The following is an 18,950-nucleotide window of genomic DNA, read 5'->3' on the forward strand; positions in this document are numbered from 1 at the left end:
TTGGCTGTTCTGAAGGTATCTCATCACCTATCACTACTGGAAGCCTGGTCTGGCTGAAGGGTGGGAAGAGGCACAGCTGCATGGCTGCCAGGACCAGCACCAGTCTTTCCCAGGGAGGACAGCCAGCTGTTCTTGGCCTAGGGCTGCATCAATCCCCTTGGCACCTGGCAGCTTTTGCTGGGTTTAGGAGCTGTCATGACATAAAATTATGGCCTGTTCAATTTGTGAGCAGCACTGCTGTATCCCAAGCCAGACATCGGTCTACACTGCCAAGACCAGGGACCTCAACTCTAACCCTTGCATGTCACTATACCACAAGGCATCTAGAGCTGGCCAGAATGTTTTGTTTATAGACATTTAAATAACAAATGCCCAAGAAAGACGAGGGCATGGCCTGACCAATGCTGTGAGGAAAAAAGGGCAGCCTGGACCAAACAGCAGGAGACAGGAATGGTTCTGGGGGAAGGTGGGACGCACACAACCTTTGAGCTTCAGCCTAATTCTCCCTGACATGGTCCCAGCTCCACCAGATGGGCCTCATGACACCAAGAGCTAAGCACCTGTTCCTGCAGGTTCTCAAACAGCCCCAACTGCCCAGACCTGCCCCTAGATCTGCCTGGAACTTAATCCCCACCCTGTTTGTTCAACTAGCTCCTGCTCATCCTCTGGCCACCTCCTCCAGGAAGTCTGCTCCAGTGCCAGAGGTAGATTAAATGCCTGCCCAGATTTCTGGCTTCCCCACCTAGCAAGAATCACGACGCACTATAACATTCTTGACTGAGTTCCAAGAAAAGGGCCAGTGAGGGCCATATTCTTGGTCATCTCAGCTTGCAAGCAAGACACACAAGACAGAGACACTGCACGAAGCACCTACACCTTGTCAGCCACCCCTCTCCAACCTCAGCCTGAAGCAGGAGTTGACCTGCGTGGCTGCTCAAGGACAAAACCCTGGACCCAGTACCAGCCTCCCTGGAGCCCAGAAGCCAGGGGCCACTTACTGGTTGAGTAGGGGTCCGACTTGTGGTGCCGGGGTGAAGGGTGATGCTGGATGACTTGCTGAGGCTTGGCGGGCTGTGGTGGGGGTGGCTGCTGGCCTGGGGGCTGGTGGGGGGGCTGTGGGCCTGGGGGGGGTGGGGGCTGCTGGATGTGGGTTGGGAACTGCATGGGTTGCATGTGTACAGGCCGGGGGGGCGGCTGGTGCTGTGGCTGTGGCTGTGGGGGCGGTGGAGGCGGCGGTGGCTGCTGCAGCTGCTGCACAGTGGGGTGAGGTGGGGGTGGCAGGGGGGGCGGGGGCTGGGACTGCACCTTCACGGAAGGGAGTAGAGGTGTGGGGGGCTGCACCTTCTGCAGCTGCTGCAGGTAGAGCTGCATCTGCATGGAGGTGAGGGGTGGGGTGGGTGGCTCCTCTTCCTCCTGCAGCAGCACTTGAGGTGGCTGGGCCATGGGGGGCTGTGGGAGCAGGGGCGGCTGGGCCAGAGCAGGTGACACAGCAGGGGGCCGGGCAGGCTTGGGGGGTAGGGCGGCGGCTCGGTTGCTGGGCCTCGATGGCTGCTGGGGCAGCGCGTTGTGCAAAGCTAGAAGGATACAACAGTGTGGCAGTGAGGCTCCCGTGTTCCCCAACCTGACCTTTCTACTCCATCACGACCTTCTACCCATTTCTAACAAGCACTCTCTCCCCGACCTCCTCAGCTTCTCTCCATCTCCAGAATAAAGACAGTTGCCAGGAAGGTCTATAGGATTGGGCCCTCACCAGCACTGCCCTGACAGGTGGCCTGCACCTCCCACTTCTCTCCCTTTTTGCAGCTGTTCCCTGTCTTCACACTTGCCCTTCAAGTCTCAGAGCAGGCATGTCCAGAATGCCTGTCTAACCTTCCTTTCTGGGATAAGTGTGTCTCTCCCCACTCTTAATTGGAAGCTACAGAGGGGGCACATCCTTTTTCACCTGATAATGTCTGACCCAGCACAAATGACTTAGTATCTTCTGTATCAAAGCAGTAACTCTCTGCAAAGGCTATCCTGAGTTGTCTTGTGTAATTTCTACATGGCCCTGGGAAGCCACCGACATCTCCTTAGAAACTACTGAAGCTGAGATGGGTTCCGAAGTTTGCCCTGAGTGCCCAGTTGCAGAGTGGTGAGACCAGGGCGGGAAGGAGTCTCCCTGAACCTGGGTGGCCATGGCCACAGCTCACCTGGAGGAGAGACCACTGAGTGCTGGTTGAGATGAGGCGGAGTGCTGTGCTCGGGTGGCTGGGGAAGGTGAGGGGGCAGCTCGGGCTGCGGCAGGTGCAGGATGGGTTGGGTGAAGTGGCCGATGGGGTCGAAGACGCTGCCTGGGAGCTGGGGCTCCAGGACGGGCACCTGGGCGGCGATGAAGGGTGGGGGCGAGGACTTCATCGTGGGGGCAGCCTGCTGTGGCATGGAGGGTGGGGGTGGTGGGGGTGGCTGTTGCTGCTGCTGCGGAGGTGGGGGTGGTGGGGGCTGCTGGGGAGGTGGTGGGGGCTGCTGGGGCCCAGGGCCCGGGACCTGCTGCAGCTGCTGGTGGTGGTGGTGATGGTGCTGCAGACAGACAGACAGACAGGCTGACGTCAGGCAGGCAGAAACCCCCAGGCCAGCCCCAGGGTCCCCCCGGGGCCCACAGAAGTGGGTGACCACCACGTCCCTGAGGGAAGACACCTCTGCAATCACATACCTTCTTCTGCTCCCTCCCAGGGTGCCCCTTCTTTTTTGACTTCGGAGCCATCTCTGTGAAGGAAAAGAGAAGGTAGTGAGGCCCAGGGGAGAAGACTGAACTACCTGGGATGCAGAATTAGGAGAAAACAGGGTGAGTTCAGGAGAAGGACCAGTAACAATGGCTGGATTCTGTCTGGTATGGGAGTCCGTCACGGGAAAAAGACAATGTGGAGTGTCACCTACTCATTTGCCTGCTACTTTTCTTAGCTGGTACCATGCCTGAAAAGCCTCCCTGCACAACCCCAGCGCCATTAAAGAATAATACCCAGGGCACTGGGGTTTGAGTTATGGAGACCTCCTTGCCCAATGTCTCCTGTTACTTTCTGGTGAGAGGTCACTAAGACAACCTGAGTGTCTGCAACCCAACCTGCTGTCTTGGAACAACTGTGGCATTCTAAATAGCTAAACATTTGACAGATGAGCAAAGTGAGGCTCAGAAGTTAAGGGACTTGCGCTGGGTCACACAGTTGTAAAGTAGCCACACAGCTGCTTTCCAACGACAGTGCTCTTTGAGGTGCACTCCTTCCCATCTCTCCAGGGGGAGACAAATATATTGAGTTAGGGTGAGATAGTGGTGCAGGTTTGGGCCAAGGTCTGACCACAGAGCCATGGGGCAGGTGAGGAGAGTGCTGACATGTGGGAAGGCCACAGTGTAAGTACATTAGGGGAAGAAAGGAAGGAGGCTGGCCAGCCAGCAAACCTCCCAGGGACCACCAGGAGCAAATGGGGAGATGCTCAATGCCATGGCCAGCTTCTCCTTCCTCTTGGGAGAGGGGCCTCAGGAAAACTCAAGTGTTGCTACTGTGGATGTGCTGCAGGGAGAAGGCAGTATGTGCCCTGATTCCTCAGAGGCCAACAGCTTGTTGCCACCACTGTGGACACATCTGTGAGTACGCAACAGCCAGCATAAACTTGCCAGCTGGATGCCCCTTGCCAAATTCCACTGATATGCAAACCCCAGAGAGAGGGAGAGCAGGCCGGCCAGTGCTTATGGGCTAGGAAATGACGACGTTGCAACCATCGGGTGGGAGCTTGAAACCCACAGCACCTTTTGAACTCCTGTCACCTTTGCCTGGCATCCCGAGCTCCTTGCCAGGGTGCTGGCTCTTGCTGCTGGGGTCAGAAGACATAGGCTTTGCCCAAAGCAGGGCCACCTCCGTTCATAGCTGCTTCACGAAGTGCCATGCTAAGGTTCTGTGAAGTGCATGGCCGCAGGGTACCATGTGCCACCCAAAGGGATAAGGGACCTGGTGCCCTGCAAGAGCTCACCACTCCATACGAGAGACAAGACAGCAACAGAGACCTCAGCAGCTAGACACACATCCTCATACAAGTGGCAGCAACTTGGACACCTGGGACATGAGAATCATAGGCCCAGCCCCAAACTGGGACACCAGAAATTCCAGGAGACAGGGCTCAGGACTCTGGGTCATAGTAGGAAACTTGGGGAGAGGGACACTATTGTGGGTGAGACATACAAAAGGGGGCAGTTTAGGCGGTTTGCAGGATCAAGGCAACAGGGTCTGGCAGCTACATGGTAGGGGGCCAGGGGAAGCACTGTACTGAAGAGGCTAGGGTCCAGAACCAAAGGGACCCTGCACAAGCTGGAAGAAAGCTCAGTGCTGAGAGGTCACCAAAGAAGTAGAAGAGGCTGGGGTGTTCCTCCCAGACAGGATCCTCTCTCAGTATCAATTCCATGAACAGAAACTGCAGGTTGAGGGAGGCTGGGGACGGTTGCTCATACACTGGTCATGCTTTTGGGGGCCAGTGGGTAAATTCTGAAAACAGTCATGGGGAGAGGGCTGGGCAGGGTGGGGTGGTCTGTCATCTTGTGTGCTTGGGGAAACACTTTTTCCCACCATACAAGAGGGACTGTGGCTCTGAGTCCTATCTCCCTTGGGTCCTGAGCAGAGAGAGACCCATATGAAAACTCATGGGGACAAAGTGCAATGGGACCCTGGGAGTTCCAGGGAACAAATCTTGGCTTTCTTGGAAAGGTCACTGGGAATATTCCAGGGCTCCATGGCAGTGCCAGGCAGGGCAGGCCTAGAGTGGAAGAGAGGCTAGAGGCACAAAGCATACCTTCAGGACCAGAGGGCTAAAAGGAGTGGTGGTGGGGACCAAGGGTGCTGGAACCTGTTTGGGAGAATGCATCTGGCTCATGTGGCCTGAGCCTCATGTTGGAGTGACTGGTAGGAAGACAAGACAGAAGTGCACGGCTTCATGACACACCAGCCCCAAGACACCCCCACACAAAACTCTCTAGGAAAGGGTTACATGAAGATGGCCTCAAGTACTGTGTGATCTTTATTCCATGAAAATCTTGAACTCAACACAAATGTCATCTTTACATAGGATGGTAATTGTACAAAGAATTAAAACGTTTTTGTAAAATCTGATTAAAACACTGATTCCTCCTCCCACACACCCCCAAATCAAGGGAAGGAGACAGGATGGAGGGTAAGGGCAGGGAAGAGGAAGCCCTGAAACTGAACTAACTAGGGAGTCTTGGCACCAGTGGATACCTGGGCCTCCCACCCCTCAGCAAGTGCTTAGGCCCCAAAGCCAGCTGGTGAGTTGAGGCCCAGATGGCACCTCCCATTGCCTGAGCACAGGGGTCTTCAATAAAGAGTGGGCACTACCCTCTGCTCTGTTCTTGGGGCACTGGTGAGAGCTCAAGTCTAAAGATCAAGTTCTCTGCCAGATGGAAAACCCACAGGCGAGGAGGACAGGATCCTGAAAAGCAAGGGTGCAAGGACCCTGTAGTCTGTGGCTACAGCCCATGTACAAGCGTGGGAAGGGGTGGGGCATCACACAGGCCAACACTGGGAATCCAGGCCTCCATTTGTTCCAAGACGTCAGAATCTTCCCAGAAAGACAATGCCAGCCACTTCCCAACTGTCCTTTGGGAATCTCTGGGCATGAAGCCCCCTGGCCTCAGCTAGGCAGAGCTGCACTGGGAACACATCAGGCACAGGCCAAAGGGCAACTCAAAATAGTCTGTTTGGCAAATGGAGCTTGACTGGAAGCTGAATGGCCAGAGGACCAGAATGTAGCCTGGGACTCTGAGCATCACAGTAGGACCCTAGAGGTTGGGGGTAGGAGGCTGAAGCTAGAACCCAAGGCCAAGGACAGTTTGAGGCAGTTACAGCTGCTTGGGCCTGCTGATGGTGAACTGTACCTCCTCAAGTCTGCTTCCAGTTCCAGAAGGCTGGCTCCAAGACGCCAGAAGATGGCGAGGCCTTGAAGTATGCACAAACTACATTAAAAAAAAAAAAAAAAAATCTCCCTTAATGGCAGATGCTGCTCCTTAGGGGACTTTTCACATCAGGCAGTTTTCTGCTAAGATGCTAGATTTATGACCAAAAAAGGGCCGCTATTTATTTTTAGAGCAAAAAAGCCTATTCAGCGCCTCTCAGAGGGCTTATATGATGCGGCCACCTTGGCCTGTCCAACTCCCAGCAGCTGCCATTATCCTAGGAGACTAAAAAATAGGCAGGTGCTCACACTGGCCATGTCCCTCAGAGACATGCAGGGAGCTGGCCCCAAGGGCCCTGATACTCTTACCACTGGACCAGTCCAGTGCTCTGGATTTTGAGAGCCCTTTCTTACCCACTAGCCCAGATCCTGACGCCCCTGGGGGCAGGGATGATGGGCTCCAGGGGCCAGGTCACAGCCGATCCTCCCCAAATGCCCTCACCACTGGCAAGCCGAATGCAGCCTGTTCCTATTCACCTGGGAGGGACAGAAGGCAGCCCAGGAGGTCCTTTCTCTATGCAACTTTAGGAGAAGAGGCCAAAGAAGTTAGAAAAATGCCCAATAGGCAACAATGGGAACAACAAAAATAGGACTCCAGGGGACTGTCAATCAGCTATAGCTGGTGATAGCCTCTGGCTAATGGAGCCACATGGGCCACTAGAAAGAAGGTGTGCTGAGGGACAGCCCCCATTCTTCATTTGGGAAAGCTCTAGATGTTAGTGTGTTCTTTTTTATGCTTAATGAGATCTCCCCTGGGCTAAATGCCACTGCCAGGTCCAGGAGGGAAGTGGTTAGGATCCAGAGTCCCAGACAAAGACAGAGCGATGAAGAGAGAGGAAACATACTTGTGATGGGGCCTTGCACATGGAGCAGCACCACACGCATACGTGTGCAGGGAGATTGTCATCACTCTCTGGGAGATGCCACCCACCCAGAGGGGCCCAGACGACCAGGGAGAGGCTGGGTGGGACAGCTGGGCAGTCTGTACACAGGAGGCCCGGGCGGCCAGCCAGGCAAGGCAGCCTTCCCGGGGGGCAGGACTAGGCGTGTGCTGCTCTGATGGACATGACTAATGCACCCCAGGGACAGGCCCAGGGCTCTGAGGAATTCCATAACTTGATGGAGTCCTGTCCCTTTCACAGAAGAAAATGGACTTAAGCTAGAGCTTGCTGGGAAGGAATCTGGAACTGAAGACCGTTTTATTAAGAGTCCGTGTCCAATGATTAGGCAGGACCTACATAGAGGGAGAGAGAAACCAGTGTGAGAGAAATGGTGTGGAATGTACCGTTCCAAGTCACAAGAACAGAAGAACTGCAGACCGAGCCAGCCTCCTGTGCCCTGCTCGCTGACAGGGCACCAGAGAACTGCGCCGGAGCCTAGAAGCCCTTGCCCCAGCCTGGCCAGCTGAGGGCAGGGACAGACCCACCTTCCCCTTAGAAGGGCCATGGATGTCTCCTAAACCACCTAAGCCTGTTTATGCTTCTAGACAAAACTGCTTCCAGTAAACGGGTCCCATGTGCACCCTGAGTGCACGATAGCATCTCCTTTACCAGTCTTCTAATGTGAGAGGACTCTGCCTATCCTACTTGCCTGGTATCAGGACCCACTGACTGAGCTTATCCCCCTGGGTCTGCTTTGCTGCACCTTGTCCATCTGAGGAAGGTGACTCGGCCCTTCCTCAGGACTTGGGTGGAGGGAAGAAAAGACAGGGGCTCTCAGGTGTAACATCTACAACTAACATCTCATTTCTGCATTCCTACAAACCCCAAGGAAAAGAAAAACAAATTATGAAAAGTCAGTTATAGACACTGTTGGGGGGGGAGGGGGGGAGTTGAGTAAAATAAAAACAGGACAGGGGGAAAGTTGTACTTTCTTTTTCCGGGGCATGGAATTCAGCTCCCCTTGACCAGGGAGAGGCACGGGGTCATTCCCACCCACACAGCAGAGCAGATGCCTCTGCCAGAGTCACGGATGCACTGACACTGACTGCATTCCCATGGTCTCCCAGTGCACGCATGGGAAAAACCCGCCCACTGGGCAGCCTCTCAGGGCACATTCCACAAGGCTGGCCCCGCCCCAGAATTCCGCCAGCTGGGTGTGGGTGTGTGAGGGGTCACCTGGCAGTGTGGGCAGATTGGCTACAGCCCTGCCGTCTAGGTCTCTGCCTACTTCCCCACCCCCACCAGGGGCCTCTCCACTCCCCTGAGAACAAGTGGCATACCCTTGGAGTGGGCAGCAGTACGCCCCAAGAACGAACTAGGATCAAGTCCCCCAGAGACCCCATGGGTCAGAAGCTGAGGCTAGTTGTCTGGGAAGAATGCCCTATGGCCTCTGTCTGCACTTTCCAGCTCAAATCTTTCCAAAACATAAAGCATTCCTTTTCCCCCTGGAGCTATTTAAAAACACCCACATGCTCCAATCCTGGGAAAAGGAAACGAGGAGACTAAAATAGCTGGACTGTGCTCCCGCTGCAACTAGACCAGGCCAAGCCCAAGAGAACTACCCCACAGCTCCCTGAACCCAGGTCCCAGCCCTGGCAGTTGTAGACAAGGACTATTCATAAGAGGGACATAAGCTGTGTGTCTACCCCCTCCCAGAAAGAGCCAGACATCAGCAATGTGATGGAGGGGAACAGGATAAAGAATCCTAGGACGTCCCTGGCCCCACGAGCCAGGTAGACATGATCCTAGCACTGGTGTCAGGGAGGCTACAGCCCACCTGGAACAGCAGTGAAAAGGAGGAACCAGGGCACCTTTAGCCGGCCAAGCTAAAGTCTACAGATGCCGTAGGGACAGTGGATGGTGGGACTTATGCCCACCCCATCCTCCCAATACTGAACCCTCAAGTAGATTCAGATTTTAGCTAGACTTGTTTTTAACAGAAGACCATAACCCAACTAAACCCAGGTTCAAAAGATGTAGAAGAGGCCAAAAGCAGTGTGCTGAGTAGGGGAACATGTGGTGGCCTTGGGCTGGGCTGGGAAAGTAGTGCCTGCACCCCTTCCCCTATTCTGTGAGTATACACCGCTTCAATGAACTGCAACACGACCTGAGGACCAGTCCTGTGCCCCGAGCTGTCCTCGCCATCCTTGTCTGTGCACAGCGGCCAGAAGAGGGGCCCACGTACAATGCGTAACCCAAAATTAGTGCCTTTGTTCAGTTTCTTTTGGTGACTCGTGTCTTGGGGCTGTATCAGCAGAACTGACCCTTATTTAATACAAGTGATGAAATATAGGCCCTTTCAGGAATTTCAGCTCCAATCCAAATAGAAACAAAAGTCCCAGGAGTGAAAAACAATTTAAGTCCCAAAAGACCAAGGAAAATAACTCTAATCCCAGCTCCTCTTCCCCCAGGCAGAACCACCTGTAACTGGTTGCAGAAACCAGGGCTGTCTGGCTCCATGGACCCAGCATGAGCAAACGCTGGAAGAGCTGCCCAGGAAGTGAGTGCAGTTTCCTGTGAGGGATGGGGTGGTAATGGCTATATTCGGTGGTGCAGGGTCACAGGATCCCTCCCACCTTGGGACCTGAAGCGTCTGAGCCACAGTGCACAAACCCACAGGTGGGTCCTTCCTGAGAGCAGAAGCCCCTGCTGATCCATGCCAGAGCTTTCCAATGCAAACTTATGGGAAAGAAAAGCCAGAACCAAGAAGACAAAAGGGAGATTCACAAAACCCAAGGTGGGGAGGGTGCATGGGGAGAGGAATAAGCCAGAGGCAGGCTGGAAAGCTAGAGCCCGAGTGCCTGCAGGCTGGCAGCTCAGAGACTGTAAATCTCACCCTCTTTCCCGCCAAGGCAGCTGTTCCCAGGACTCTCAGATTACTTGTTGTACAATCTTTCTACTTTCTTTAAGAGAGGGAAAAATGTGGAATAAATAAAGAAAAATATATTGGCAGCAGCAGAGAGCTGTTGGAAATGCTGTCGCGGCTGCCCCACAAAGGTAGTAGCAGGGCACTTGGGAGCCCTGGAGCGGTCCTGCTGAGCTTGGGGGCCAAGGGAAAGGCCAGTCACAGCCCCTCTAAAGCACCACCTCAGCAAAAGCAGTTCCCCCTCAGCCATGCTGTGCGCTGTTTTGTTTTTAATCCTCACCTGAGGATATTTTTTCCATTGCTTTTCGGGAGGGGGAAGATGGGTGGGTAAGAAAGAAACATCGATGTGAAAGAGACACATCAATTGGTTGCCTCCCATACTTGCCTAACCAGGGAAGGGCATCCAGCCTGCAACTGAGGTATGTGCCCTCCTTGACTGGAAGCGAACCTCAGACCCTTTAGTTCATGGGCTGACACTCTGTAACCATTGAGCCAAACCGGGCAAGCTATGCTGTTTTAATGACTAGGTCGCATGACAATTTCAGCCTTTAGTGTTTTGTTTTGACCACTCAAATCCTTAGGAGAAAGGATGAAAACCCTGTAGAAGGAACAGCCTGCTGGGAATCAGAATGAAGGCAAACCCAAGGTGTGGCTGGCACCCAAAGTGAGAAGTTAGCTGCTACCAGGAATGCTAACTGAGCCCAAGAATACAGCCATATACCCTGTAGAAGGCAGCAGCCTGGCCAGGCAGCCCTTCCTGAGAGCAAGCATGAGGTGTGGTGCCCCCTGCTGGTAGATGGATAAAAATGCAACGGGGTGTGTGTGTGTGTGATGGTTAGAAACAAAGTAAAAAAAGGGTAGAGGATGGCAACAGAAGTGGCCAGCAAACTGCATATACCAGTCTCTGCATACAGTAGTAGCTCAATATATACAGAACATGGCCTAATGAATTTCATCTCATTTGGGCCCACTGAAAATGAGGTAACCTAGCACTTGGAGTCTGGAAGAAGCCCTCAGTGCCCTCTAATTCTCGCGAAGGCGAGTCCCTCACTGACTTGGGCAGTCTAGTTCCCTTATTATAATAGGGAAGAGGGACAATGACAAGGCTCAGAGGTCCCTGGTCCCCAGCTTCCCCTGACAGAAGCAGGCTGAGCCCACATGAGGACTTGTGCATGCACACCTCAGAGCAGCATCACTCTTCCCAGATGCTATAAATGATCCTCAAACCTCCTTGGTACCATAAGATCACATTATTTACATGAATTGATTAAGTAGAGCTTATGGTTTATTTCCAGTTAGAATAAAATACCAGAGTAAGGACAGGTCCACAAAAGAACATGCTCTGTTGTCCAAAAACACGTTCCCCACTATGGACATGTATACTGCTGCCTGCCTGGAAGGACATGCTGAGGCCCCCAGGACCAGCTCTCAGGTAGTCTGCAGATGGTCTGCTCAGCAGTGGCCACGCCATGGAAATGGCTGGCTCCATCTCACAGCACGGGCTAGTTGACAGGCTTCTTCCTTAGCCTCTCTGAGCTACTCTGAGCTTCTGCTCCCGAATATCATCAGGAAAGCAAAGAGCTGGAGGAAGGCACCCTTTCCCACCACTGTGCAGCTCCCAGCATCTCTACCTGCCCCACCTCCCATGGCTGAAGCTGTTGCTCAGGTGGGGCACATGTGCAGGCCCACAGAGCATAAAGAGAAGTACTGTTAGAGGCTAGGATAACCAGGTCCAAGTGTTTGGAGCTGTCAACAAAGCAGTGAGGACAACTGAAGGGGATGGCAGTGCCCTGAGGCCAGGATCAGCAGGGCCAACAGTAGGCTGCTTCACACCTACCAAAGCATATCACCTGAGATGGCCACACTGTAGGTGACTGTGATACAGGGAAGATTGTGGGAGTGGGTAGGGTCACACTAGGATCAATGCCAACACCCAGGCCCCAACACCCAATATCCTCACCAGCTTCCCCCCACCCTAGTCCTACAATGTCAATACCCTTAGCCACTTGTGTCCTCCTCCTAGCCCAGGCCAAGAGGGAGAAAACAGGGTGCCGGGCTACCCACCACCCCAGTTAGAGTGTTAAAACAGTGGCCACATAATTCTTATGACGTCACATAAGACAAGTAGTGTTGAACACAGGCAGGAGTGGGACGAGATGCTGAGTAGGACCCTAACCTGTTTCGGAGTCTTCACTGTCAGAGGAGCTGGACTCGCTGGTGCTCTCAGACTCTGAGGACGAAAAGCCCTTCATCTTGGAGGAGCCAGCAATCACATCCACTTTCTCGGCTGTAGTAAAGCAACACGAACTGCGTTAGGTAGGGCCCAATCCCGGGGCTGCTCTTAACCCAGGTGTACCCTACCTGCCTGGAGGAAGGTCCAGGGGGCAGTCTGTGCCCCATGAGCCAGAGGGCTGTCCCTGATAGCATTCAGACCCCAACCAGCCCCATGCTTCCCAGTGATAAGATGCTAACCTACTGCCCACTAGACAAAAACTCGGCTTATACTGACATTTCAAGCTGTTCACCCTTCCACCCCGACCCCCACCCAATCTCTCAGAATCCCCTCTGCAGAGTTCATTAGGATTAAGAGACAGGCAGGAGGAAATTTTCTATGAGGACTATCGGGATAAGGCTCCTTCAGTAACTTTCCTGGCAGTGGGTGAAAAGGACCCAACGACCCCTGGAGTTAGTCTGGGATGGGATGAAGTCTGCATACAATGCCATACTATGGATCCTAAGTCCTACTGGTCTTAAGACAAAAGCTGAGCCAAGACAAGGCACTTATAACATGAAAGGACTGCCTGGAAGGTCCAAGAGAGGGGGGCCACGCTGAGCTAGAGAAGAATGGCAGACAGGCGTAGAGCTGCCCTAAAGACTCTCCCAACTTCAACCCTCAGAGGGAGGGGGTGGTATGTGTGGCTTTTAGGGGGAAGACTCAATGGCACAGGCTGAAGACAAAAGCAGCTGCTGCTCAGAGCAAGGCTTAGTACACCAAGGTGCAGGTAGGCCCCAGGTGGCCACCAGCCAGAAAAGTCAAGAAAGGCACTGAAAGCCCAGGGTCGAGTGCCATGTCACAATCCTCCAGAGGTGTCTACGTCAAGGACACAGATTTTATCATCATAGAAAAAGCCAAGTCTGGAAGACAGAGTCACCTGAGTTGCCCACAGGAGCCTCCCTGATGGAAGGGCAGGAGAAAGCAGCTTGGCCAACCCTCCCTTGGCTAGGACTCCCCCAACCCCCATGAGAACCCAAGGGCACCTTGAGGTTTCCGTTTCTTCCGCAAACAGGAGGTGACATAGCGTTCCAGTTCCCGCAGGGTGGATGGCTTCAGGGTCTCAAAGTCAATCTCAATCTCGTCGGGGTTGGAGTTCTTCAGTGAGGGCTCCCTTGACTGGATGATGTGTACCACTCGGCCCAGCTTCTCACCAGGGAGCTTGTTGATGTCCAGGCTGAGCTGGCGCTTCTCCTCGTATGACATGGGCTTGCACTTGTCCTCCTCTTCTGACTCGTATGCTGGAGGGGGCTTGCTCTTCACAGGCACCGGCTCCTTCTTGCTATGAAGGGACAACGGAGACGCTGTCAGGAATGCGTGCCCTGGGAAGCTGGGCACCCACTCCATGCCTTCACTGAGGGATTGGGGGGGAGGGGCGCAGCTTCCATACTCCCACCCTGCTGGTCTTCACAGGAAATGAGGCTGCTGTCCTTGCCATCTGTACTGTGCTACCTGTCACCCTCCCTCTCCCCCCAAACCTGGAGAACGCCAAAGGCTCATCCCTGGGAGAAGAGCAGAGGCGATCACTGACTGGGGCAGGCTAGGTCCCCATTGGGGCATTCAGGTGGCACAGACCTTGTATTACTGTTGCTGCTGTTGTTTTTCTTGGTCTTTTTGGGAGGAAGCTCCTTGGCTTTGCTTTTCTTATTCTCCTCCACTTCTTCTTTCTTTTTGTGCTTTTCTTTTTTCTTTTCCTTCTTGTCTTTCTCCTTTTTCTTTGGTTTGTTCTGCTGGGGCTGCGAGAGGGCTGCAAGCTGCTCGTGCACGGCTTTGAGCTATGAAGTATACAGGCAAGACACACACCTGTCACCCTGGTCTTGTGAGGACTCCCAAATATCAGGGCCCAGGGATGAAGGAGGGGGCCGGGACTTAGCTCCGTGACCTGCCATCCCATCAGATTTCCAAAATGCCCATGCCCACCCAGGATCTCGGCTCCAAAGGTGCCCAGAGGAGCCACCTAAACTGACAAGATGTCGAGCCCTTTGGCCATCCGGGGCCCAGGAGGAGGGTCCCTAGGAGACTGGCAGGACTATAGACACTACAGGCCTAATGGCCAGCTTGTAGGGAGCAGAGCAACCATGCAGCCCCTGAAGAGATGGACAGGACAACCTGGCTTGGCCTCCTCCTACACACTGGAAAGTCCCAGAAGCCTTGCCTCTGCCCAAAGAGCAGCCACGTCTCCCACCTCCACTAGCGGTGTACTTATGTGTATGTTCGATATGCCCATGACCTAACACAAGGGCACCACTGGGAATTCTGCTCCTACCAGAACTCAGAGCCACAACCATCTCGTGGAGACCTCTGGGGGAGACTGCCTGGTTCATGGATTCCAGGGGCTGGAAGTGGTCATGCCCTCACCTGCTCCTGGAGCTCGGCCAGCCGCTGGGCTCGCTCCTCCTCAGAGTCATCAGTTGAGCTGTCACTGTCCGAGGAGCTATCACTGCTGCTGTCACTGGATGAGGGTGGAGCCACAACCTTGGTGGGGGGTGGCACCGCAGGGGAGGATACTGCCACCATAGGCTCCTCAGGCTCATCTGGCATCTTGGCAAAGCGCATCTCGAATACATCCTGGGGGGTAGGGAGGTAGGGATAGGGGAAAGCCATGCCCGTCAGGGCTGTTGGGTCCCCAGGCATGTGGGCAGGGGGTGGCCGGGCCGTGGCCCAGTGTCACCATAGCCTCACTGGCTGCTGGGATCAACTCAATAGGAAGCAAGCGGCAGGGTCAGAGAACTGGACAGATGGTAACCCTCTCCTTGCCACTAAGGCAAGACACTGGCTAGGGCTCCCTGACACCAAGTCCAACACTCCTCTCAAATCTCATGTTGAGGAGAAAGGTGGTCCTGATCAGCCTGGCACATAGTCTAGGTAAGGACAGAGGATGTAAGGTCACAGAAGGCAGCTGCCCACTAGGATGTCAGTTTGGGGATCCTTGATAAATGGTGGGATGAGGGCAGGACCCACAGAAAGAGTGCTTTAAGGCTCCTGTCAGGTTGGGGCTCAGCAAATGCCCAAGGGAGCCTTCTGAGTACTGGGACTGGGCACCAGAACACAACAGTGAACAGAACAGGAGGCTCTGCTCACCTCCAGTTCATATTCCCTCAGGGAGGGGGTGGGATCCACAAGGTTAGAAAGTGTACCAAGCAGCGAAAATAGCATGTGCAAAGGCCCTGCACTGAAAGTGCACCCAGCACAGAGCCCTTAGCCAGTGAGGAGGCCAAGCCCCGCTGCAGCAGGCACATGTCTGCATCTGTTTCCCCACTCATCAGATCACCTCTGGGGCACATAACTGAGAAGAGCCATGCCATTGGCTGAGGTGTCTCCAGAGCACACCAGGCAAGGTAAGAAAGGTAATAAGACATTGGATGTGGGCATACTGGGGATAGGCTACAGGAGGGCGCCAGCTTTGTGAGGTGTAAGCAACCTAAGCAGAAGCTACCAGACTACTGAGCTTGAGATTCTACTCCAGGAGACTATAAGACCTTCCAACTCTAAGACCCAGGAATCTGATGGGATTGTGAGGTCATAAAGCTCAGGGGATAGTAGTCCTGCCTGGGGATCTAGGGATACAGCTATGTGCTGCCTTACCAACTAGATGGCAGGTCCCTCCCTACTTCAAGGGCTTCATTGTAATAAATCCAGTGATGACTCAGGACAGAAGACAGCAGTGGAAGGAACAGGGCTGGTTTCCCAGCAGCATTTTGGAATCTGCTTTAAGCCTGGCATAAATCAGTCAATATGGTATCTCACCGGATAGAAGGGGCCTTCCCTAAGTGTGAGTTGATCCTCCAGAGAGCAGTGTTGCCCAGAAGGGCCATGGGCTTGAGCTCCAAGGTTACTGTTTCAAACTGGAGCACACTTGACAGAGTCAGCTCTAGAAGCCCTCTTAATGTCTCTGGAAACACAGCTTCAGTTTCCCCTCCCCTCTGGGCAGCAGGGCATCCCACACAACTGTGGTGCTGTCCCCTTCCCGGCCACCCAGTGCAGCCTCCCCTGAGGCAATTCCTTCTCCAGCAAGGCCTGGACCCTGCTGTCCGAGTTGTTTTGCTATTAAGCACCAAAAGAGCAACACCATTATAATTTATTCAGAGAGAAATCCTGAAGCAGGTCTAAGGGCTATGGAGAAGACAGGGGAAGTAAAAAGAGACCACTGCCCAGACTGCTAGGGAAAGGGGGCTTCACATCAGAGCAGAGACCACACCCTGGTGGGGAGAGAAAGACCTCTGCCCAAGGTACCCTGGATAAAGGCAGGCTCAGGTCCCTGAGTGACTCACACAAGCATCTGGAAGATTTAGGCCTGCTGCTAAGAAGCAGGAGGTAGATGACAGAAGTGTATCCGAGAAGGTATAAGGGCATCAGAACCCCATGAAAGGAGGAAAGTAGCAGGCAGGGTCCAGCACCCAGTGCTGCTGGGAGGTGACCTTTTACTAAACGGGAGATGCTTTGTGCCACTTGTCTGTTGGCTCAGGCTCCCGTCAGCTGCCAGGCAGCACTACCATTGTCATAAGAACGTTCCTGTTTCTTCCCCACAGGTTGTGGCTACTATGGAAATGGGGGGGGGGGGGGGGGGGGAGAGCGTGGTAGCACTCGTTCTAGTGTCTCAAGGTGGACCCAGCTTCCCTGCCCAGCATGTCATCTGTATCCCACCCCGAGAATCTGGACCACATTGTAATTCCTGGTGCAAACCACACTAGTTTCAGAGCAAGTACCTCCTGTTGCTAGAATGTTGACCAGGATCACTTAAACTAGGTTGTATCAGATTCATGGGAGAAGCACACCCTCTACCTGTTTTAGTGAAACAAGTGGGAGGTTGCAGTGCCCAAAGACGTCCAAGTGAATTGACCCAAAGTCAGTGCAGCTGGAGACACTCGGGGGGGGAGTGTAGCCTAGCCCCCTCTCAGATAAGGCTAGATACTGCTGTGGCAGAGGCCAGGAAAAGAGAAATGAAATGCAGGCGGCGGGAGACCCACTAGTTGTCAGGTGCTAGGGACGCAGCCATGAGTACTCATATACACACCCATCCCTCAAAAGCTTCCTGTCTCTGGGATCTAATACAGAATTCCAACACACTTTTCAGTTCATTTTTTTCCTTACTATAAACACAACTGCATACTACCTTAAATTTGCACTTCTTGAAATAAACTGGTAATCCACCTGGGTACTAAACTTCCTAACTTACTTACTTCACAACAGAGAAGAGGGTAGAGAGCAGTACTACCAGCAGCTCTGGTCCTAAGTCACCCTTGGGTTTCTGAGGAAACCTTGAGCCCAGAGGTTTGTGACTATGTCTGCCAAGGCGAGAATTTAGAGGCTGGTAGAGGAAAACAAAGTAGATCCTTTTCCATACCACAGTCCTTTCGTACAACCTAACTAAGAGACAAGAGGTCCCAAGACCTCTTACAGAGGCAAACAAGGGCTAGGCTTTGTTCCTGTCTCTCCAACCATCTAAACCATGCTGATTCAGGGGAGCTTAGAAAGAAAGTAGTAAAACAAAGCCCAAAATGCCATAAACACAGCAACTGCCTTCCAGAGGGAAGTTAGCACAGGGAGTTCCCAACTCTGCCATTCAGCAGAGACTCCACCCTCATTCTGATATGTTACTTTCAGTAATAAGGTGACCCATACCTTGCAGCAGGCAAAGCAGGCTGGGAGTGGAGGTAGTCCTACACTGAGCTACCCACCTGTGTACTGCCCAGTCGAGCCCAGCCTGGTACTTAGAGTCAATGTTTAGAAAGAGGCTGCTGTGTGGCAAGCTTATCAGTGGCCTTGCTATGGGTAAAATCCATATTTAGGCATGCTTATGGTACTCCCAGGAGGAAAAAAAAAATGCAAAAAACAAACACAACACAAAACTCCCAACCTTAAAACAAGCACAAAAATTAGGAAAACAAAAAGCTAGAATTTATTAGAGGATACTTTTTCTTTTTTTAAATAAAGCGGCTCAAAACAGCAATCTTTGGTGCTAGCAGAGAACTTGTTTTGGTTTATGTGTCTGCATGAGGGTAAATAAAGGGTGTGGGTATCAACCTGGGTAAAAGCTGCCCTCAGTCCTCCTGGGAGGGAGGGCGTGTGTCTCCAAGGTGCAGCACTGAGATCACCACTGCCATCTGGTGGCCATGTATGAGAATTGCAGTAAAATGATAAAGCCTGAACTACTACAAGGATGGGGAATGCTAAAATAAGATAGTGAACCAGCAGCAATGTGAAGAAAGCCAACAGCACCAAATAAAGAGCGCCCCATCGCCTCCCCCAAACTAAGACAAAATAAAACTAAGAAACAGCAGTAGAAATTAAAAACCTTCAAGTCTGACAATGCATTTAAGTTATAAGAATTGCCAGGTCCACACTAGTAAGACTTTTTTTCCTATCCCAAGTGTTCTGGACACATTCTTTGAACCCAAGGCAGCCCCCGACTCAGAGGCCAAGTGAAAGGACAGGTGAGACTGTGCCTGGGTCCAGTGAGAAGGTAGGAGACACTACGTTGGTGAGTGTGAAACAACATGTAGAGCTAACATAGCTGGGAGGCAGGTGGGGGCTCAGGTGACCTCTAACTGGCATAGACTCACAAGTCGCTGAAGTCTTTCCAAGTCCTGACTTCTGCCCTGGAAGCATTTCACAGGTGGCCAGGAAAGCCAAGTGTGAGGAAGCCCCATCCAGCCACGAGATGGGGACTGGATGCAGGATGTGCAAATGGAACTGAGTTCCAGCCAGAGCATTTGCACCTTGTGTTGGAATGTGGCCTAGCCCATGGCCTGCTGTGTCTGACCCTGAAAGGAGAAGCAACCAGGAGCCCTATGTGTAATTTTAAAGATTAAAAAAATAAAAATGACAAGATTATGACTACTAAATATTGACTTTATTCTTCATAATTCAACCCCTGATCTTT

At 53.0% G+C, this 18,950-nt stretch overlaps 2 protein-coding genes across 4 annotated transcripts in view; one reads left to right on the top strand and one right to left on the bottom strand.

Moving 5' to 3' along the window:
* The window catches only part of LOC308556324 (olfactory receptor 1f45-like), a gene marked incomplete at both ends in the record, with an annotated part of 504,663 nt that overhangs the window by 199,889 nt on the left and 285,824 nt on the right, over positions 1-18,950 (top strand).
* The window catches only part of BRD4 (bromodomain containing 4), a 75,925-nt gene that overhangs the window by 4,610 nt on the left and 52,365 nt on the right, over positions 1-18,950 (bottom strand). For all 3 annotated transcript variants that reach the window (XM_081136769.1, XM_081136770.1, XM_081136771.1), the window contains exons 8-14: positions 14,426-14,635; positions 13,643-13,842; positions 13,054-13,349; positions 11,972-12,082; positions 2,690-2,742; positions 2,190-2,556; positions 999-1,574 (exon numbers count right to left, since the gene is read on the bottom strand). In XM_081136769.1, the coding sequence (XP_080992895.1) occupies positions 999-1,574; positions 2,190-2,556; positions 2,690-2,742; positions 11,972-12,082; positions 13,054-13,349; positions 13,643-13,842; positions 14,426-14,635 (1,813 nt within the window). The remainder of the gene's footprint in view (positions 1-998; positions 1,575-2,189; positions 2,557-2,689; positions 2,743-11,971; positions 12,083-13,053; positions 13,350-13,642; positions 13,843-14,425; positions 14,636-18,950) is intronic.

The sequence above is a fragment of the Miniopterus schreibersii genome (assembly GCF_964146895.1).
Source record: "Miniopterus schreibersii genome assembly, chromosome: 4".
Classification (NCBI taxonomy): domain Eukaryota; kingdom Metazoa; phylum Chordata; class Mammalia; order Chiroptera; family Miniopteridae; genus Miniopterus; species Miniopterus schreibersii.